Consider the following 22,572-nt stretch of genomic DNA (forward strand, 5'->3'; position numbering starts at 1 on the left):
GCAGCACTTAGGGGTTTCTTCTTTTTATTTTTTTTTTTGTGGTTTCTCTCCTTTTTTTCCTTTTTTTTGTGGTTTCTTTTTTTTTTTTTTTTTTTTTTTTTTTGGTGGTTTCTCTCTTTTTTTTGGTCGTTTCTCAATTTTTTGGTGGTTTCTCAATTTTTTTCGTGTGTGTGTTTCTTTTTTTTTTTCCTTTCCCTCCGCAGGATCCAAGTGTTCTGGCCAAGAGGGAAAATCGAGGTATTTCTCTTCTCCTGCTCCCCTTTCTGGGCTCAAGTTCGTGCCATGCCTTTCATCTTCAAACCCCTCCTCCCTCTTCAGTTCTCGAGGCCAAAAAACGGGTTGGAAACCAGTCTGGTTAAAAAAGGAAAAAAAAAAAAGAGGATTTTGGGGGGTGTTGTTCAAATGGAAAATTTGGAATTTCCCTTAGTCCAATTGGGAAGTTTGGAATTCCCCCATCATTAATTCATTCCTGAGTAGAGGGGAAGCAGCATGGGGGGTCCCAAATCCAGATTTGAGGGATGGATCCCCGAGGGATTGATGGATCCATGAGGGATCGATGGATCCCTGTCCGTGTTTCCCTGAGGGATTGATGGATCCTTGAGGGATTGACGGATCTCAGAGGGATTCATGGATTCCTAATGGATTGATGTATCCATGAACAATCAATGGATCCTTGAGGGATTAATGAATTCCTAAGGGATCAATGGATCCCTTCCCTTGTTTCCCTGAGGGACTGGCTGATCCCTGAGGGATTGATGGATCCCTTAGGGACTGACAGATGTTTCCCTGAGGGATTGGTGGATCCTTGTCCATGGATTGATTGATCCCTGTCCATGTTTCCCTGAGGGACTGACGGATCCCTGTCCGCGTTTTCCCTGAGGGATCGATGAATCCATGAGGGATTGATGGATTCCCATCCATGTTTCCCTGAAGGATTGATGGATCCCTGTCCACGTTTCCTGAGGGGATCAATGGATTCCTGTCCATGTTTCCATGAGGGATTGATGGATCCCTCTCCATGTTTTCCTGAGGGACTGACAGATCCCTGAGGGACTGATGGATCCCTGTCCACATTTCCCTGAGGGATCAGTGGATCCCTGTCCATGTTTCCCTGAGGGATCAGTGGATCCCTGTCCATGTTTCCCTGAGGGATCAGTGGATCCCTGTCCATGTTTCCCTGAAGGATCAATGGATCCCTGTCCATGTTTCCATGACAGATTGATGGATCCCTCTCCATGTTTCCCTGAGGGATCAATGAATCCATGAGGGATTGATGGATCCCTATCCATGTTTTCCTGAGGGACTGATGGATCCCTGTCCACATTTCCCTGAGGGATCGATGGATCCCTGTCCATGTTTCCATGAGGGATTGATGGATCCCTCTCCATGTTTTCCTGAAGGATTGGTGGATCCCTGTCCACATTTCCCTGAGGGATCGATGGATCCCTTTCCATGTTTCCCTGAGGGATCGATGGATCCCTGTCCACATTTCCCTGAGGGATCGATGGATCCCTGTCCATGTTTTCCTGAGGGATCGTTGGATCCCTGCCGCTGTTTCTGAGGGATTGACGGATCCCCGAGGCACTGACAGTTCCCCATCCGTGTCTCCCACAGAGAAGATCGTGGAGAGCCTCACGGCCGCCATCCTCAACCTGGTGGAGCTCTACTGCAGCACCTTCAACGCCGACTTCCAGACGGCCGCGCCCGGGAGCCGCGAGCTGGGCGTGGCGCAGGAGGCGCGGCTGCTCACCTGCCCGCTGGCCTTCACCGTGTACGCCACGCACCGCATCCCCATCACCTGGGCCACCAGGTAAGGCCTGAACCTGCCACCCACCACATCCCCATCACCTGGGCCACCAGGTAACGCCCTCACCTGCCACCAACAGCATCTCCATCACCTGGGCTACCAGGTAACGCCCCCTCACCTGCCACCAACAGCATCTCCATCACCTGGGCAGCCAGGTAATGCCCCCCTCACCTGCCCCCTGCCCTTCACCCCATCACCTGGGCCACCAGGTAATGCCCCCTCACCTGCCACCTGCCCTTCACCCCATCACCTGGGCCGCCAGGTAAGGCCTGAACCTGCCACCTACCGCATCCCCATCACCTGGGCCACCAGGTAAGGCCTGAACCTGCCCTCTGCCCTTCACCCCATCACCTGGGCAGCCAGGTAATGCCCCCTCACCTGCCTGTCCCCTGGCCTTCACCATCTATGCCACCCACTGCATCCCCATCACCTGGGCCACCAGGTAACGCCCTCACCTGCCCCTCAACCTTCATGCCATCATCTGGGCCACCAGGTAATGCCCCCTCACCTGCCTGTCCCCTGGCCTTCACCGTTTACGCCACCCACCACATCCCCATCACCTGGGCCGCCAGGTAACGCCCCCCTCACCTGCCACCAACAGCATCCCCATCACCTGGGCAGCCAGGTGATGACCCCTCACCTGCTTTGCAAAGCCAAGTGGCTGCTAAGGAAGGCAGGAACCTCCCCTGAAATGGAAAATGTAAACCCTCTCCTTTAATCCTATAAACCCTATAATCTGAATTATTATAGTTTTGAAATTAAGGGGTTCGCAGGTAAAGATGTGGGGTTAGGAATAATAGCTCTTTATTGAGGAAATTACAAATACAAATGCAATAGTGCAAAAAAACCACAAAAACCAAACCTGGCAGAGTTAACAAAAAACAAAATGTTCCTGGCAATGCTGGCGCTGGGACACCCCAAAATCCCAGCACATCTGAGGGTGTTGGCACTGGGACACCCCAAAAACCCAGCATATTCCTGGGATCGCTGGCACTGTGACACCCCAAAATCCCAGAGCATGTTCCCAGGATCGCTGGAACTGTGACACCCCAAAATCCCAGAGCGTGTTCCCAGGAATGCTGGCACTGGGACACCCCAGAATCCCACAGTGTGTCTAGGACACCCCAAAATTCCAGCACACCTGAGAATGTTGGCACTGGGACACCCCAAAATCCCAGAGCATGTTCCCAGGAATGCTGGCACTGGGACACCCCAAAATCCCAGCACGTTCCTGGGAACACTGGCACTGGGAGACCCCAAAATCCCAGAGCATGTCCCCAGGATCGCTGGCACTGTGACACGCCAAAATCCCAGAGCATGTGCCCAGGAATGCTGGCACTGGGACACCCCAAAATCCCACAGTGTGTCTAGCACACCCCAAAATCCCAGCACGTTCCTGGGAACGCTGGCACTGGGACACCCCAAAATCCCAGAGCGTGTCCCCAGGATCGCTGCCACTGGGACACCCCAAAATCCCACTGTATGTTCCTGGGAATGCTGGCACTGAGACACCCCAAAATCCCAGAGCATGTTCCCAGGATCGCTGGCACTGTGACACCCCAAAATCCCACAGTGTGTCTAGGACACCCCAAAATCCCAGCACGTTCCTGGGAACACTGGCACTGTGACACCCCAAAATCCCAGAGCGTGTCCCCAGGCATCGCTGGCACTGCCATCCAGGGCGCGATGTCGCCGCATCTCGGGCCGGGCTGGCTCATCCCGAGGCCACCCGGGGGAGGTGACAGATGGCCCCGCGCCCCGCGCCAGCGGCGTGGCCCCTTTTGTTCCGCTCCTCCGTGCCCGTGCCCGGCGCGGGGGGACCGCGAGGCGACCGGGAGGGGACCGGGGGGTGGCGGCAGCGGCGCCGGCAGAGCCGCCCCGCCGGGGACCCCTCGCCTTTGTCCTTGTCCTTAATGTATTCCCCTTGGTGAGTGGCTCCGAACAAAGCGGCGAGCCTGGGAAATGCCGGCAGCCCCTGACCCCCGCGCCCCGCAGCCCTGCCCGGATTGTCGCGGCCCTGCCCGGATTGTCGCAGCCCTGCCCGGATTGTCGCTCGGCACCTGCCACATGGCAGGGCCCCCCCGTGTGCCGGAATGCGCCGTGCCATATGGTGCTGGGGACATCGGGAGGGGGAAATGGCCCCGTTCTGTCCCCGTTCTGTCCCCGTTCTGTCCCCCTTTCCCATCCTCGGGGCAGGATTTAGGGGCTCTGGTGATCTGAGTAAAGCCTCACCCCTCTCTCCTCCTCGGGGAAGGATTTAGGGGCTCTGGTGGTCTGAGTTTTCCCATTATTGGGGCAGGATTTCAGGGTTCTGGTGGTCCAGGTAAAGCCCCGCTCCCTTCCCATCCTTGGGGAAGGATTTAGATGTTCTGTGATCCAGGTTTTCCCTTCCTTGGGAAACAATTTAGGGGTTCTGGTGGCTTTGGAAAAGCCTCACCCCTTTTCCATCCTCAGGACGGGATTTAGGGGTTCTGATGATCCAGGTTTTCCCATTCTTTGGGACTGGATTTAGGGGCTCAGATGGCCCAGGTAAAGCCCCACCTATTTTCCATCCTTGGGACAGGATTTAGAGGTTCTGATGATCCAGGTTTTCCCATCCTTGGGGCAGGATTTAAGGGTTCTGGTGACCCAGGTTAAGCCCCACTCCTTTCCCATCACTGGGGGCAGGATTTAGGGGCTCTGGTAATCCAGATTTTCCCATCCTCGGGACAGGATTTAGGGGCTCTGGTGATCCAGAGTTTCCCACCCTTGGGGAAGGATTTAGGGGTTCTGATGATCCTGGTAAAGCCCCCCCTCTTTTCCATCCTCAGAATGCGATTTAGGTGTTCTGGTGGCCCAGGTAAAGCCCCACCCATTTTCCATCCTCGAGGCAGGATTTAGGGGCTCTGGTGGTCCAGGTTTTCCCATCCTTGGGGAAGGATTTACACATTCTGGTGGCCCAGATTAAGCCCCACTCCTTTCCCATCCTTGGGGTAGGATTTAGAGGTTCTGTGATCCAGGTTTTCCCATCTCTAGGGAACGATTTAGGGGCTCTGGTGGCCTGGGTAAAGCCCCACCACCCCTTTTCCATCCTTGTGGCAGGATTTAGAGGTTCTGATGATCTGGGTTTTCCCATCCTTGGGACAGGATTTAGGGGTTCTGGTGGCCTGGGTAAAGCCCTCCTCTTTTCCATCCTTGGGACAGGATTTAGGGGCTCTGGTGATCCAGGTTTACCTATTATTGGGGAAGGATTTAGTGGTTCTGGTGACCCAGGTTAAGCCCCACCCTTTTTCCATCCTTGAGGCAGGATTTAGGGGTTCTGATGGTCTGGGCTTTCCCATCATTGGGGAAGGATTTAGAGGTTCTGATGATCCAGGTAAAGCCCCACTCCTTTCCCATCCTCGGTGCAGGATTTAGGGGCTCAGGTGGCCCAGGTAAAGCCCCACCTATTTCCCATCCTCGGGGCAGGATTTAGGGGCTCAGGTGGCCCCACATGTCTCATTGGGTGTTTCTCCCGCAGTTATGAAGATTTCTACCTCTCGTGCTCCCTCAGCCACGGCGGGAAGGAGCTGTGCAGTCCCCTGCTCACCAGGAAGGCCCACGTCTACAAATACCTCTTCCACCTCATCATTTGGGACCAGCAGTAAGGCCCCCACCCGCTCTACCTTCATCATCCTCACCATCATCCTCCCCTCCCTTGCTCCTCCTCTCCTCCTCGCCTTTTTATTTTTTTTTTTGGGCCTTGGAAGTTTTTGTGTCATCGCCCGGAAATAGCAACGCCCGGGAAAGGGGATCTGCTCCCAAAATAGCGCCGGGAGCAGGCGGGGAGGCCGTGCTGATCCTTCGCCATGCCCGGCATCCAGAGTGGCACAGGAGGTGGGGATGGGACGGGATAAATTTAGACGGCGCCGGTGCCCCCAAGGACAGGGACGGCGGCGAGCGCGGCGATCCTGGGGACCCTTCCCAGGGGATCCTGCCCCGTCCGTCCTTCCCGCGGGATGTAGCTGCCAGCCCCGGGAGCGGCACAGAGGAATCCCAGCCCCGGGGGTCCCTCCTGGCTTGTGGGGCAAGGTCAGTGCCCGGCGGGGCTCCCCAAGGAGGGCCCTGGCCCTGCGTGGGGCAGAGAGGGCAGCCGGGGGTTCCTGGAGCTCCAGCTGGCTGTGCCCAGACCTGCGGGGTGGCTGGGACTTCAGGGGCTTCAGGGACTTCAGGGGCTTCAGGGACTTCAGGGACTCCAGGGGCTTCAGGGACTTCAGGGGTTTTAGGGGTTTCAGGGGCTTCAGGGATTTCGGGGACTTTCAGGGACTTCCAAGGACACCCTGGTGCCCACAGGAAAGGCAGCTCTAGGGCTGTGCTCTCCTGGGGCATCCCAAGGAGGGGACTGGGAGAGGCAGTCCCTGGCACCCTGAGCCCGTCTCTGGCACCCTGAGCCTGTCCCTGGCACCCTGATCTCATCCCCACCACCCAGAGCCCATTCCCTGCACCCTGAGCCTGTCCCCTGCACCTCAGTCCATCTCTGGCACCCTGAGCTGGTCCCTGGCATCCTGAGCCTGTCTCTGCCACCCTGAGCTCATCCCCAGCACCCAGAGCCACTCCCTGGCACCCCAAGCCCATCCCTGGCACCCTGAGCCCATTCCTGGCACCCTGAGCTGGTCCCTGACACCCTGATCCTGTCCCTGGCACCTTGAGTCTGTGCCCAGCACCCCGAGCCCATCCCCTGCACCCTGAGCTGGTCCCTGGCACTCTGAGCCCATCCCCACCACCCCGAGCCCATCCCCAACACCCTGAGCCCATCCCCTGCACCCCAAGCCCATCCCCTGCACCCTGAGCTAGTCCCTGGCATCCCGAGCCCATCCCTGGCATCCTGAGCCCATCCCCTGCACCCTGGGCTGGTCCCTGGCACCCTGAGCCCATCCCCACAACCCTGAGCCCATCCCCTGCACCCTGAGCTGGTCCCTGGCATCCCGAGCCCATCCCCACAACCCTGAGCCCATCCCTGGCACCCTGAGCTGGTCCCTGGCACTCTGAGCCCATCCCCAACACCCTGAGTCCATCCCCTGCATCCTGAGCCCATCCCTGACACCTTGAGCTGGTCCCTGGCACCCTGAGCCCATCCCTGGCACCCTGAGCCCATCCCCAGCACCCTGAGCTGATCCCTGGCACTCTGACCCCATCCCCAACACTCTGAGCCCATCCCCTGCATCCTGAGCCCATCCCTGACACCCTGAGCCCATCCCTGACACCTTGAGCTGGTCCCTGGCACCCTGAGCCCATCTCTGGCACTCTGAGCTCATCCCTGACACCTTGAGCCAGTTCCTGGCACCCTGAACCCATCCCTGGCACCCCAAGCCCATCCCCACCACCCTGAGCCCATCCCCAGCACCCCGTGCCCATCCCAGCACTCCATGCCCATCCCTGGCACCCTGATCCCATCTCCACCACCCCAAGCCCATCCCTGACATCCCTGAGCCCATCCCAGCCCATCCCTGACATCCTGTGCCCATCCCTGGCACCCTGATCCATCCCCAGCACCCCGTGCCCATCTCCACCACCCCGTGCCCATCCCTGGCACTCCGAGCCTGCCCCTCCCTCTCTCCTGCAGGATTTGCTTCCCGGTGCAGGTGAACCGGCTGCCCCGGGAGACCCTGCTCAGCGTCACCCTGTTCGCCGTGCCCGTGCCACCCCCGGGCGGCTCCTGTGACACCAACAAACAGCGGCGCGTCCCCGAGGCCCTGGGCTGGGTCACCACCCCCCTCTTCAACTTCAGGCAGTACGTGGGGCGTGCTGGGCATCCCTGGGGGCACAGGAGGGTACCCAGAGCATTGGGGTCCCCAGTGCCATGGGCACAGGGCTGGGCTGGCATCCCTGGGGGGCACAGGAGGGTACCCAGAACCTCGGGGTCCCCAGAACCTCAGGGTCCCCAGTGCCATGAGCACAGGGCTGGGCTGGCATCCCTGGGGGGCACAGGAGGGTCCCCAGAACCTTGGGGTCCCCAGTGCCATGGGCACAGGGCTGGGCTGGCATCCCTGGGGGGCACAGGAGGGTACCCAGAACCTCGGGGTCCCCAGTGCCATGAGCACAGGGCTGGGCTGGCATCCCTGGGGGGCACAGGAGGGTACCCAGAACCTCGGGGTCCCCAGTGCCATGGGCACAGGGCTGGGCTGGCATCCCTGGGGGGGCACAGGAGAGTACCCAGTGCCGTGGGGTCCCCAGAACCTCGATGTGGGTGACCCAGTACTGTGGGGTCCCCTGGGCACAATGAATGGCTGGGCTGGCATCTCTTGGGAAGACAGGAGGGTCCCCAGCATTTTAGGGTCTCCAAAACCTTGGGGTCCCCAGTGCCATGGGGTTCTGGGCACAGGGAGGGACTGGGCTGGCATCCCTGGGTGGCACAGGAGAGTCCCCAGCATTTTGAGGTCCTCAGAACCTTGGGGTCCACAGCACTGCGGGATGCCCTGGGCACAGCAAAGGGCTGGGCTGGCATCCCTGGGGCACAGGAGGGTCCCCAGTGCCGTGGGGTCCCCAGAACATTGGGGTTCCCAGAACCTCGGGGTCCCAGGTGCCATGGGGTTCCCAGCACCTTGGGCATGGCGAGTGGCTGGGCTGGCATCCCTGGGGGGCACAGGAGGGTCCCCAGAGCATTGGGGTCCCCAGTGCCATGAGCACAGGGCTGGGCTGGCATCCCTGGGGGACACAGGAGGGTCCCCAGGCTCATGGAGTCCCCAGAACCTCAGGGTCCCCAGTGCCATGGGCACAGGGCTGGGCTGGCATCCCTGGGGGACACAGGAGAGTCCCCAGGCTCATGGGGTCCCCAGAACCTCAGGGTCCCCAGTGCCACGGGTTTCTGTGCACCCTGGGCACAGGGAGGGACTGTGCTGGCATCCCTGGGGGGCACAGGAGGGTCCCCAGTGCATTGGGGTCCCCAGTGCCATGAGCACAGGGCTGGGCTGGCATCCCTGGGGGGCACAGGAGGGTCCCCAGAACCTTGGGGTCCCCAGACCCTTGGTGACCCCAGTTCAGTGGGGTCCCCAGCACTCTGTGCGTGGCAAGGGGCTGGGCTGGCATCCCTGGGGGGCACAGGAGGGTCCCCAGTGCCACGAGATCCCCAAAAACCTCCGTGTCCCCAGCACCCTGGCGGTCCCCAGTGCCTGAGCTCAGCAGCAGCAGCAGTGCCACCCCCGTGCCCGGCACAGTGCCCCCCCAGTGCCGCCCTTTGTGCCCCCAGGGTCCTGACCTGCGGCAGGAAGCTCCTCGGCCTGTGGCCGGCCACCCAGGACAACTCCAGGGCCAGGTCCAGCGCCCCAAACTTCAACCAGCCCGACAGCGTCATCCTGCAGGTGCGTGCTGGGGCACAGAGCCCCCCAAAACCCCTACGGGGGTGCCCTTGTTGAGTTCAGAATCACACAGTCACGAGAATGATCCTGGGCAGGTGCTTTTATCAAAGAGCTCTGGGTGCCAGGGGTACCAACCCAAATCTGGCTCCAACGTGGGCTCGGGGTGAACATGTTTTTATATTTTATCATTATGTAACTTCCATGGTAATTATTAAACTTATGCTGTTCTATGGTATGCACGGATTTCATCCAAGCATGGGCTCCTCGTGGCCCCCCTCAAACTTCTAACATGGTTCCTCATGATTCTTCCTACGATTAAACAATGATTATATTTATTAATAAATTATAATATAATGAATATTTATTATAATATTATAATTATAATTATGTTTAATTACTAAACTATCATCACGTCTAACAATTATATAATTTATCATATACTGTTTACACAGGTGCAATTATTAATTATTAAATTTATGTTGTTCTATTGTATACATAGATTTCATTCAAGCACGGGCTCCTCGTGGCCCCCCTCAAACTTCCAACATAGTTCCTCATGATTCTTCCTACGATTAAACAATGATTATATTCATTATATACTAATATAATAAATTATAATATAATGAATATTTATTATATTATAATATTATAATTATAATTATGTTTAATTACTGAACAATCATCACATCTAACAATTATATCATTTATCATATACTGTTTACACAGGTGCATTTATTAATTATTAAACTTATGTTGTTTACTTATGTAAATAAACAACATACTTATGTTGTTTATTAATTATTAAACATGTTGTTTATGTTGTATTGTATACATAGATTTCATTCAAGCACGGGCTCCTCGTGGCCCCCCTCAAACTTCTAACATGGTTCCTCATGATTCTTCCTACGATTAAACAATGATTATATTTATTAATAAATTATAATATAATGAATATTTATTATAATATTATAATTATAATTATGTTTAATTACTAAACTATCATCACGTCTAACAATTATATAATTTATCATATACTGTTTACACAGGTGCAATTATTAATTATTAAATTTATGTTGTTCTATTGTATACATAGATTTCATTCAAGCACGGGCTCCTCGTGGCCCCCCTCAAACTTCTAACATAGTTCCTCATGATTCTTCCTACGATTAAACAATGGTTATATTTATTATATTATAATATAATAAATTATAATATAATGAATATTTATTCTATTTATTATATTATAATAATTATAATTGTAATATAATATCATATCATAATATTATAATATATTAAATTATATTTATTTTATGATATATAATATAATATAATATAATATAATATAATATAATATAATATAATATAATATAATATAATATTATATTATATTATATTATATTATATTATATTATATTATATTATATTATATTATATTATATTATATTATATTATATTATATTATATTATATTATATTATATTATATTATATTATATTTATTATATTTATTATATTATATTATATTATATTATATTATATTTATTATATTATATTTATTATATTATAATTATAATTATAATTATAATTATATTTAATTACTGAACAATCATCACATCTAACAATTATATCATTTATCACATGCTGCTTACGCAGGTGCAATTCCACATGATGTGACAAACACAAAGCCTAACATTCTCAGAGTCTATTTTTAACATTTTTCCCCACCAAGTCTAGCTTCTTTCTAATTCCCCGAATTTTATGATTTTCAAACCCTTTACCCTCACCCTGTGCCTCTGCCCCAGATCGACTTCCCCACCTCAGCCTTCGAGGTGAAGTTCACCAGCCCGCCCGCGGCCGAGCCCGGCCCCAGCTACGACTTCGGCAGCCTGGGGGAGGAGGATCAGCGCCAGCTGCGGGAGGCCATGCAGAAAAAATCCCTTTATTGGTAAATAAACATGGAGGGGGACACTGGTGACACCCCTCAGGGGACACTGGTGACACCCCTTAGCACACACAGGGGTGTCCCTCCCTGGGCGGGAGGCCATGCAGAAAAAATCCCTTTATTGGTAAATAAACCTGAGGGGAGACACTGGTGACACCCCTCAGGGCACACTGGTGACACCCCTCAGCACACACAGGGATGTCCCTCCCTCCAGGGATGGGGATTTTGGAGCTGGGGGTTCTGCTTTCACTGTTGTCCCCTCCTTGGGGACAGCTGACGGTGCCATGGCCAGGCTGGCACTGCCAGAGCTGCCCAGGGGGATTTTGGAGCTGGGGGTCTCCTGTGCTCTGATCTCGTTGTTGTCCCCTCCGTGGGGACAGCTGATGGTGCCACGGCCAGGCTGGCACTGACAGAGCTGTCCCAGGGGGATCGGGTGTCAGCAGCTGCCCAAAGGACAGCGGGGCTGGCTCGGGGGTCCCTGGGCATGGGGACAGGCAGGGACAGCTCAGTCCCCCCAGGCAGGGGATGCCTCCTCCCAGTCCTGCCAGCCCCCTTCTCTCCATGCACAGTGGGGCACAAGGATGCCACCTCCCTGAGTTCCCACGTGTTTTGGGATCACAGGGATGCCACCTCCTCACCCTCCCGCATGCTTTAGGGTCACAGGAATGTCACCTCCCCAACCTCCCATGTGTTCTGGGGGCACAGGGGTGCCACCTCCCAGTCCTGCCTGCGCCATTCTCTCCATGCACAGTGGGGCACAGGCTGCCACCTCCCCTATGTCCCATGTGTTTTGGGGTCACAGGGATGCCACCTCCTCACCCTCCCACATGCTTTAGGGTCACAGGAATGTCACCTCCCCAACCTCCCATGTGTTCTGGGGGCACAGGGGTGCCACCTCCCAGTCCTGCCTGCGCCATTCTCTCCATGCACAGTGGGGCACAGGGATGCCACCTCCCCTATGTCCCATGTGTTCTGGGGGCACAGGGATGCCACCTCCTCACCCTCCCGCATGTTTTGGGGTCACAGGGATGCCACCTCCCAATCCTGCCAGCCCCATTTAATCCTTGCACAGTGCAGCAGAGGGGTGCCACTTCCCTGACCTTCCAGCCCCATCCCATCCACGTGTTTTGGGGGTCACAGGAATGTCACCTCCCCAACCTCCTATGTATTTTGGGGGTCACAGGGATGCCACCTCCTCACCCTCCCACACGTTTTGGGGTCACAGGGATGCCACCTCGTCCCCATTTTCCCCCCCCTGCCACCCGTACCCCTCAGGCTGACGCTGTCCCCGTGTCCCCCCAGGCTGACGGACGCGGACCGGCAGCGGCTGTGGGAGAAGCGCTGCCACTGCCACGCGTCCCCCGGCGCGCTGCCCATGCTGCTGGCCAGTGCCCCCGGCTGGGACTGGGGCTGCCTGCCCGACATCTACGCCCTGCTCAGCCAGTGGAGCTCCATGAGCCACCAGGACGCCCTGGGGCTGCTGCACGCCACGTAAGGGGGCTGTGGGGACACTGCGGGGACACTTGGTGCCATGTGGCGGTGGCGGGAGGTGTCACCTGTCCTAGTGAATGGATGTTGCGATGGTTTTTTTGGGGTGATGTCAGGGTGCAAAAAAACCGACATGGTACAAGGGGGTTTGCGGTAATAATCAAAATAAATGCGGCTTTATTGAGTGACCCCAGCAAAATGTGATAGAGGGGTTAAGGGAGAGAAAAAGATAAAGAGAGAAAAGAGAGAGAGAGAAAGAGGGGGATATATCTACCAAACATAGAGACAAAATCCTTTGGTCCAGTCGAGGATCCGCCTGTTACGCTGGGGAGATCTCAAAATCTCTTGCTAACTCAGAGGTTTTTATTATGATAATTCTATTGGAAATTGTGATGGGGGGAAACAGATACAATAAGGAACAGATGTAACAGATAGTCCATGTTCTCAGCAGTAAACGAGAGCCATTGTTTTTGTGTCCAGTGGTCACACCTGCAGGCAAACATCTCGCTTTGGTCAGCTTTGGTCCCCCACACACCTGCCCCAGGCTGGAGGTTTCAGTTCCAGTCCTTGGAAGGAGCAGAGGGGCCTTTGCACATGGGGGTTCCGTGTCTCAGTCCTTGATGGAGAGGGGCCTTTGCACATGGGGGTTCCATATCTCAGTCCTTGATGGAAAGGAGCTTTTTCACATGGGGGTTCCACGTCTCAGTCCTTGATGGAAAGGAGCTTTTTCACATGGGGGTTCCACGTCTCAGTCCTTGATGGCTTATATCTCAGTCTGTCTGTCACTGTGGTTGTAAATGAGTGAGGGTCTTCTGTGGGAGACTCAGGAGAAGTCCAGCCAGGCTGAGAGGTGGGACAGCTCCCAAGGCTGTTGTTGCACAAAGGGCACGGTGCCCCTTCTTAGCATACAGCAAACACACCTGTGAAAACAATAACTCAGCAATGCTCTCACGTCTCAGGGCCTTGTTGGCCTGTGTGACTTTCTCCTTCAGAGCCAGAGATTCTAGACAGGGGGGGGTCTTCTCTTCAGTGCTCCCCAAATGACGATCGTGAGGCAGATGAGGGAAAATTCAGACAGACTCTCACAGGAGGGCACTGTCACCCCATGGAACGTGTCCTGGCTGCAGGTTCCCCGACCAGGAGGTGAGGAGGACGGCCGTGCAGTGGATTGACTCCATCTCGGACATGGAGCTGCTGGATTACCTGCCCCAGCTGGTGCAGGTGCGTGGTGGCACCGGGATGTGCCACGGGGTGTCCGCCGGTGCCACCGTGCCCCTGTGCCCCTGTGACACTGTGACACTGTGACACTGTCCCTGTGCAGGCCCTGAAGTACGAGTGCTACCTGGACAGCCCCCTGGTGCGCTTCCTCATGAAGAGGGCCATCTGTGACCTGAAGATCACACACTACTTCTTCTGGTGGGTTTGGGGGGATCTGGGGGCACCCTGAGGCTGGCCTGACCCTGCGTGTCCCCAAACCAGAATGGTCCCTGAGGCTGGCCTGACTCCAAGTGTCCCCAAACCAGAGGGAACCCTGAGCCCCTCACGTGTCCCCAGACGAGAGCAGTCCCTGAGGCTGGCCTGACCCTGGGTGTCCCCAAACGAGAGGGGCACCCTGAGCCTGGCCTGTCTTCATATGTCCCCAAACCAGAGGGGACCCTGAAATTGGCCTGAACCCACGTGTCCCCAAGCTAGGGAGGGACCCTGAGCCTGGCCTGACCCCGTGTGACCCCAAGGCAAGCAGGACCCTGAGGCTGGCTTGATCCCACATGTCCCCAAACCAGAGTGGACCCTGAGGCTGGCCTGACCCTGCATGTCCCCAGTCTGGTTGGATTCCCAAGCCTGGCCTGTCCCCACGTGTCCCCACACCAAAGGGGCACCTTGAGCCTGGCCTGTCCTCACATGTCCCCAGTCTGGTAGGATCCCCGAGCTTGGCCTGTCCTCACATGTCCCCAAACGAGAGCAGTCACTGAGGCTGGCCTGACCCCAAATGTCCCCAGTCTGGTAGGGTCCCCAAGCTTGGCCTGAGCCTGCATGTCCCCAAGCTGGGCGGGACCCTGAGCCTGGCCTGACCCCATGTGTCCCCAAACCAGAAGGGCACCTTGAGCCTGGCCTGACCCCATGTGTCCCCAAGCTGGGTGGGACCCCGAGCCTGTCCTGACCCCTTGTGTCCCCAGCAGGCTGCTGAAGGACGGCCTCAAGGACTCGCAGTTCAGCATCCGGTACCAGTACCTGCTGGCAGCGCTGCTGTGCTGCTGCGGGAAGGGGCTGCGCGAGGAGTTTGACCGGCAGTGCCTGTTGGTCAGCACGCTGGCCAGGCTGGCACAGCAGGTCCGCGACGCCGCCCCATCCGCCCGCCAGGTGGGTGCTGGGTGCTGGCAGGGGTGCCAGGGTGCTGGCAGGGGTGCAGGGGTGCTGGGCGCCAGCCCCCTGTCCCACACCTTGTCACCCCTCCTGTCCCATGCCTGCCTCATCCCATCATGGTCCTACCCTATCCCACATCCACCCCGGGTTTTGCCTGCTATATTCTGTGCATACTCCATCCCATGCTGACCCCTTCCCATGTCCACCCCTCTCTATCCCGTTTCTATCCCATGGTCACACTGTTCCTTGCTCATCCCATCCCATCCCCACCCTGTCCACGCCCGCCCTATTCCATGGTCACTCTATCCCTTGCCCACCTCATTCTATTTCCATCCCATCCCACCCTATCCCATGCCCATCCCATCCCATCCCATTCCCACCTTGCTCCTTGTCCATCCCATCACATTCCCATTTCCATCCCATCCCACCCTATTCCATGCCCATCTTCCCCATCCCATTCCCACCTTGTTCCTTGCCCATCCCATCCCATCACATTCCCATGGATTCCATCCCATCCCACCCTATCCCATGCCCATCCTCCCCATCCCATTCCCACCTTGTTCCTTGTCCATCCCATCCCATCACATTCCCATGGATTCCATCCCATCCCCATCCCATTCCAATGGATCTCATCCCATTTCCATCCCATCCCATCTATCCCATGCCCATCTTCCCCATCCCATTCCCACCTTGTTCCTTGCCCATCCCATCCCACCCCATTCCCATGGATCCCATCCCATTCCCACCCCACTCCAATGGATCCCATTCCATCCCATTCTCATGGATCCCATCCCCACCCCATTCCCATGGATCCCATCCCATTCCCACCCCACTCCAATGGATCCCATTCCATCCCATTCTCATGGATCCCATCCCCACCCCATTCCCATGGATCCCATCCCATTCCCACCCCACTCCAATGGATCCCATTCCATCCCATTCTCATGGATCCCATCCCCACCCCATTCCCATGGATCCCATCCCATTCCCACCCCACTCCAATGGATCCCATTCCATCCCATTCTCATGGATCCCATCCCCACCCCATTCCCATGGATCCCATCCCATTCCCACCCCACTCCAATGGATCCCATTCCATCCCATTCTCATGGATCCCATCCCCACCCCATTCCCATGGATCCCATCCCATTCCCACCCCACTCCAATGGATCCCATTCCATCCCATTCTCATGGATCCCATCCCACCCCATTCCTATGGATCCCATCCCATCCCCACCCCATTGCCATGAATCCCACCCCATTCCCATGGATCTCATTCCCACGGACCCCACTTGTTCCCGCCCCCAGGCCATCCTGCGCGAGGGGCTGGAGGACGTGGCTCAGTTCTTCAAGGCCCACGGCTCGTGCCGGCTCCCGCTCAGCCCCAGCCTGCTGGTCAAGGGCATCGTGCCCCGGGTGAGTGCCCGCCTGTCCCAGGGGGCTCGGGGGGCTCCCTGCCCGCCCCCGGCTCGCCCTGACCTCCTTCCCATGGCAGGACTGCTCCTACTTCAACTCCAACGCCGTCCCGCTGAAGCTCTCCTTCCAGAACGTCGATCCACTCGGGGAGAACATCCGCGTCATCTTCAAGGTCAGCCCGGCGCCTTTGGGAGTGCCCAGATCCTGGCACAGCCCTCTGAGAATCCCCGTGCTCTGGGCTCTGAGGGCTCTGGTGGCTCTGGTGGCTCCTCCCTGGCTCTGGTGGTTCTCCCTTGGTTCTGATGGCTCTGGTGGCCCTGATGGCTCTCCCCTGGCCCGAGTGGTTCTCCCCTGGCCATGATGGCTCTGGTGGCTTTGGTGGCCCTGATGGCACTCCCCTGACCCTGATGGTTCTCCCCTGGCTCTGATGGCTCTGATGGCTCTCCCCCTGGCCCGAGTGGTTCTCCCCTGGCTCTGATGGCTCTGGTGGCTTTGGTGGCCCTGATGGTTCTCCCCTGTCTCTGATTGCTCTCAAATGGCTCTGGTGGCTTTTCCCTGGCCCTGATGGTTTTCCCCTGGCTCTGAGGGCTCTGATGGTTGTCCCATGGCTCTGATGGCTTTGGTGGCTTTGGTGGCCCTGATGATTCTCCCCTGGTCTTGATGGTTCTCCTGTGGCCCTGATGGTTCTCCCCTGGCCCTGATGGTTCTCCCCTGGCCCTGATGGCACTCTGATGGCTCTGGTGGCTCTTCCCCCGGCAGTGTGGCGATGACCTGCGGCAGGACATGCTGACGCTGCAGATGATCCGCATCATGAACAAGATCTGGGTGCAGGAGGGGCTGGACATGCGCATGGTCATCTTCCGCTGCTTCTCCACCGGCCGTGGGCGAGGTGAGACAGAGTTTGGGTGTCCCCAGGGGTCTCCAGTGGGGCTGGGGGTGGCCCAGGACATCCTGGGCTCTGATCCCACCAGCCCATCCCTGTCACGCAGTGGTGACGGGTGAGGAGTGGTTGGGTTGGTGATGGGTGAGGAGCGGTTGGGTTGGTGACGAGTGAGGAGCAGTTGGGTTGGTGACAAAGGGGGTCAGGATTGTGGTTCCTGGGGCTGGAAGGGTCTCACCCCACTGTCCCACCTGCCAGGCATGGTGGAGATGATCCCCAATGCCGAGACCCTGCGGAAGATCCAGGTGGAGCACGGCGTGACCGGCTCCTTCAAGGACCGGCCGCTGGCGGACTGGCTGCAGAAACACAACCCCGAGGAGGATGAGTATGAGAAGGTGAGGAAGAATCTCTGCTCCTCGTGTCCCCCATTCCAGGGACCAGCCCCTTGCTTCCATCATATCCATCCTTTCTCCTTGTCCTTCCCTCCTTCCTCACAGGCCGTGGAAAACTTCATCTACTCCTGCGCCGGCTGCTGCGTGGCCACCTACGTGCTGGGCATCTGCGACAGGCACAACGACAACATCATGCTCAAGACCACGGGCCACATGTTCCACATCGATTTCGGACGGTTCCTGGGCCACGCCCAGATGTTCGGCAACATCAAGAGGTGAGAGAGGCCCCTGGGACCTCCTGCCCTCATCCCTGCCGAGGGGGAAGCTCCCTGTCCTTGTCCTGGTGGTGGGTGACCTCTCTTTCTTCATGTCCTGGTGGTGGGTGACCTCTCCTTCATGTCCTGGTGGTGGGTGACCTCTCCTTCATGTCCTGGTGGTGGGTGACCTCTCTTTCTTCATGTCCTGGTGTTGGGTGGTGGCCACAGTGACCTCCCCTTTTCCTTGTCCTGGTAGAAGGTGACCTTTCCCTCTCCTTGTCATGGTGATCAGTGACCTCTCCCTCTCCTCATCCTGGTGATCAGTGACCTCCTCCTCTCCATGTCCTGGCAGTGGGTGACCTCTCCCTCTTCTCATCCTGCCCCCCACCCCAGCTCACTTTGTCCCTCCTGTCCCCTGGCGCAGGGACCGTGCGCCGTTTGTCTTCACCTCGGACATGGCGTATGTCATCAACGGCGGGGACAAACCCTCCAGCCGCTTCCACGACTTCGTGGACCTGTGCTGCCAGGCCTACAACCTGATCCGCAAGCACACCCACCTCTTCCTCAACCTGCTGGGGCTGGTGAGAGCCGGGGTGGGGCACAAAATTCCCCTCAGCAGCGTGGCACGGGGGTCCCTTTGTCCCCTGTGCTCACCCCTGCCCTCCCTGCCAGATGCTGTCCTGCGGCATCCCCGAGCTCTCCGACCTGGAGGACCTCAAGTACGTCTACGACGCGCTGAGGCCGCAGGACTCTGATGCTGATGCCACCACTTACTTCACCAGGTAGGGGACACCAGGGTGGGGTGACACAGCAGCAGCTGGAGGCTCCCTCGGATGGTGGTGTCACAGACGTGTTTTATGAAAAATCCTTTCCTTAGGAGAAGCTGAGAGGCCTCAAAACAAAATGCAAACAATGGTTGTGTGCTGCTTTGGAATGCGACAGGTGCATCTGGGATTGGTCTCATGTGGTTGTTTCTAATTAATGGCCAATAACAGCCCAGCTGGCTGGGACTCTCTGAGAGTCAGGAGATTTGGTTATTCATTCCATTTTTTTCCTTTGCTTGATTCTGATGAAATCCTTTCTTCGATTCTTTTAGTAAATATTTTATATTATATAAATATACTACATATAATATAATATAATATAATATAATATAATATAATATAATATAATATAATATAATATAATATAATATAATATAATATAATATAATAATATATTATATCTATATATATTATTATACATTATTATATATAATTATATATAATATATAATATTATATATCGTTACATATATAATATATTATATGTAGTATTATATATTATATATTATATATTATATATTATATATTATATATTATATATTATATATTATATATTTTATCTATTACTATAAATATTATTAATAATATATGCTTAAATCTATATAATATATATTATATACATAGATAATATAAATATACTATATTTTTAATATAATATATATAATAAAATAATAAATCGAGCCTTCTGAAACATGGAGTCAGATCCTTGTCTCTCCCCTCTTCCTGGGACTCCTGTGAACACCTTCTGATGAAATCCTTTCTTCTATTCTTTTAGTATAGATTTTATATTATATAAATATATATAATATAACATATACAAATATATAATAATAATAATATATATTATTTTATTACATTATATATATTATTATATATAATAATTATATATAAAACATCTATTATTATAAAATTTTATTGATATATTTAAATATTATGTATATTATATATAAATATATAATATAAATATATTTTTAATATAATATATATCATAAAATAATAAATCAGCCTTCTGAAATATGGAGTCAGATCCTCATCTCTCCCCTCTTCCTGGGACTCCTGTTAACCCCAGCCCACGGTGGCACTGAGCGGGCGGTGGCCTCGTTGCAGGTTGATCGAGTCCAGCCTGGGCAGCGTGGCCACCAAGCTCAACTTCTTCATCCACAACCTGGCGCAGATGAAGTTCACGGGCTCGGAGGCGCGGCCCACGCTGTCCTTCGCGCCGCGCACGCACACCCTCAAAACGTCCGGCCGGATCCGCGACGTCTTCCTGTGCCGCCACGAGAGGGTCTTCAACCCCAGCAAGGGCTACGTGAGTGGGGACAGCTGGGGACGGGCCCAGGCTGGGCTCAGGGGACAGCTGGGGACAGGCCCAGGCTGGCCTCGGGGTGCCCCAGCTCCTCCATCCCACGTCTCGGTTCCTCCTCTCTGCAGACCTACGTGGTGAAGGTGCAGAGGGACAATCCCGGCGACGTCACCTTCGTGCAGCGCACCTTCGAGGAGTTCCAGGAGCTGCACAACAAGCTGCGCCTCCTCTTCCCCTCCTCGCTGCTGCCCAGGTAGCCCTGAAGCCCCTCAGGACATCCAGGGACTCCCCAAAACCTGCCGGGACCCTGCTGAGTGTCCGTCTGTCTGTCCCCAAAGCTTCCCCAGCAGGTTCGTCATCGGGCGCTCGCGGGGCGAGGCGGTGGCTGAGCGGCGCAAGGAGGAGCTCAACGGCTACATCTGGCACCTGATCCACGCTGCCCCCGAGGTGGCAGAGGTGGGGACATGGGGTGGGGGCTGCGGGGAGGTGGGGACAGCGCCAGGGCCACCAGAGAGGTGGGGAAACGCTTGGGGACAACACGACTCATAGAGCATTGATGTGTGCGCCATGTAGAGCATTGGTGCACACCCTGGTTTTGAGTGGAGGGGTTGTTGTCACTGGTGTCACCACTAATGTCACCTCCTGACCTTGCAGTGTGACCTCATCTACACCTTCTTCCACCCCCTGCCCCGGGATGAGAAGGCGGCTGGAACCAACCCGACCCCAAAGCCGGCAGGTGGGGATGGGGTGATTTTTGGGGGGCGATTTTGGGGGCTGATTTTTGGAGGGTGATTTTGGGGTGTGATTTTGGGGGGCGATTTTGGGGGGGCAATTTTTGGGGGGTGATTTTGGCGGGGGGTGATTTTGGAGGGTGATTTTGGGGGCTGATTTTGGGGGTGATTTTTGGGGGGCGATTTTGGGGCCTGATGGCAGGGGGTGACATCAGGAGTGTCCCATCCCTCCTGTCCCCCCCCCCTCCAGACGCCACGTGGGCTCGATCCCTGGGCAAGGTCGGCGGCGAGGTGAAACTCTCCATCTCCTACAAGAACAACAAGCTCTTCATCATGGTGATGCACATCCGAGGGCTGGTAGGACCCACGGCACCCACGGGAGCGGGCTTGGGGAGGCTGTCCCCTCCCTGTGCTCACAGCCCGTCCCCAATCTGCCCCACAGCCACCCCTGCAGGACGGCAACGACCCCGACCCCTACGTCAAGACCTACCTGCTGCCCGACCCCCAAAAAACCACCAAGAGGAAAACCAAAGTGGCGCGAAAAACCTGCAACCCCACCTACAACGAGATGGTAGGAAGGGACAGGGACGGATTTGGGGCGTCCCCACGGGGTGACCGTGGCTGAGAGGGTTTGTGTCCCCGTTGTGTCCCACAGCTGGTGTACGACGGGATCCCCCGGGGGGACCTGGAGCAGCGGGAGCTGCGGCTGAGCGTGCTGAGCGAGGAAGGGTTTTGGGAGAACATCCTGCTCGGGGAGGTTGGGATTCGCCTCCGCGACCTGGACCTGGCCCAGGAGAAGATGGGCTGGTTCGCCCTGGGCTCCCGCGGCCACGGCACCCTCTGAGTCCCCAAAAGTGGCTTCTTTTTTTAAGTTTACCTTGTGTCAAGGGAGCAATGCGGGGAGGGTGGGGCGTGGGGGCTGTTCGTGGGGTTATTTCTTCCTTTGGGATATGCGTATTTTAATTTTTTTTAATAACGAGTAGCGTGAGCACCGGGGCGGAGGGGATGGGGAGGGTTGGGGGGTGTGTGGACCCCTCCCCACCTCAGGAACTGGGCAATTCCCACCGCGGGGAATTCGCTCCCAAAGGAGAGCGGCGTGGCGAGTTGCCTGTCCCGTTGCTGTCCCCATGCGCTGGGGACATCTGTGTCCTTCCCGCCTGCCACCCGGCCCCGGGTGCGGGCTTGGTGCCTGTGGTGCTTTGTTTACAGCGACAGCTCCGTAAACGGACGAAATGTTTCTCAGGATCGAGAATAATTAACTTTAACCTTTATATTAAAAGTTTTAAATATTGGATCTGGTGGCTGTTGGGGTGTGGGGGGTGGTCTGGCTTCTCGAGGGTGAGGGAGTTGGGAATTTCCTGCCTTGGGACTGCCTGGAACATGGGAATGGGATCATAAAAAGGGGATGAAAGGAGGGGTGGCACATCTGCCCCACTGCTGCACATCTGGGCACACATCTGCCCACTGCACCCTCCAGAATGCCAAGCCCTAGGGGTCTGGGGTCTGCCTCTCTCAACCCCCATCATCCTCCAGCTGCTTTCCCACTGCGCCCTTCACCCAGCGCTGTCCCTGGGGCTCACAAAGTGTCCCCGAAGTGTCCCCAAAGTGTCCCCAAAGTGTCCCCTGACCAACCCCGGGTGGGCTCGGGGTCCCCCCGCTGCCCCCGTACCCCGCCGCTCCGCCAGGGGGCGCTGCCGTGCGCCGCCAACCGGCTGATGCAATCCCCGCGGGGCGTGGCCACACTGGGGAGTGGGCGTGGCATCGCCGACACCGCCCAATGGGAGGTATTGACGCAAAGTGGGCGGGGCAGATAAGGTGACGCCCCGCCCCTCCCTTTGGGGGCGGAAAGCGCCGCGGCGGC

The 22,572-nt window shown here is 55.7% G+C and overlaps 1 protein-coding gene across 1 annotated transcript in view; it reads left to right on the forward strand.

Moving 5' to 3' along the window:
- Positions 1 to 21,630, forward strand: part of PIK3C2B (phosphatidylinositol-4-phosphate 3-kinase catalytic subunit type 2 beta) — a 38,292-nt gene extending 16,662 nt beyond the window's left edge. Inside the window, exons 10-33 of the mRNA XM_063177841.1 lie at positions 204 to 237; positions 1,615 to 1,810; positions 5,307 to 5,429; positions 7,389 to 7,556; positions 9,012 to 9,123; positions 10,921 to 11,063; positions 12,363 to 12,551; positions 13,676 to 13,769; positions 13,870 to 13,964; positions 14,726 to 14,906; positions 16,218 to 16,325; positions 16,405 to 16,497; positions 17,085 to 17,214; positions 17,464 to 17,600; positions 17,703 to 17,872; positions 18,279 to 18,435; positions 18,527 to 18,636; positions 19,785 to 19,986; positions 20,109 to 20,233; positions 20,319 to 20,436; positions 20,635 to 20,716; positions 20,962 to 21,068; positions 21,154 to 21,282; positions 21,367 to 21,630. Of these exons, the coding sequence (XP_063033911.1) occupies positions 204 to 237; positions 1,615 to 1,810; positions 5,307 to 5,429; positions 7,389 to 7,556; positions 9,012 to 9,123; positions 10,921 to 11,063; positions 12,363 to 12,551; positions 13,676 to 13,769; positions 13,870 to 13,964; positions 14,726 to 14,906; positions 16,218 to 16,325; positions 16,405 to 16,497; positions 17,085 to 17,214; positions 17,464 to 17,600; positions 17,703 to 17,872; positions 18,279 to 18,435; positions 18,527 to 18,636; positions 19,785 to 19,986; positions 20,109 to 20,233; positions 20,319 to 20,436; positions 20,635 to 20,716; positions 20,962 to 21,068; positions 21,154 to 21,282; positions 21,367 to 21,555 (3,192 nt within the window). The 3' untranslated portion in view covers positions 21,556 to 21,630. The remainder of the gene's footprint in view (positions 1 to 203; positions 238 to 1,614; positions 1,811 to 5,306; positions 5,430 to 7,388; positions 7,557 to 9,011; positions 9,124 to 10,920; positions 11,064 to 12,362; positions 12,552 to 13,675; positions 13,770 to 13,869; positions 13,965 to 14,725; positions 14,907 to 16,217; positions 16,326 to 16,404; positions 16,498 to 17,084; positions 17,215 to 17,463; positions 17,601 to 17,702; positions 17,873 to 18,278; positions 18,436 to 18,526; positions 18,637 to 19,784; positions 19,987 to 20,108; positions 20,234 to 20,318; positions 20,437 to 20,634; positions 20,717 to 20,961; positions 21,069 to 21,153; positions 21,283 to 21,366) is intronic.
- Positions 21,631 to 22,572: the final 942 nt, after the last annotated feature.

This window comes from Melospiza melodia, chromosome 28 (genome assembly GCF_035770615.1).
Source record: "Melospiza melodia melodia isolate bMelMel2 chromosome 28, bMelMel2.pri, whole genome shotgun sequence".
Classification (NCBI taxonomy): domain Eukaryota; kingdom Metazoa; phylum Chordata; class Aves; order Passeriformes; family Passerellidae; genus Melospiza; species Melospiza melodia.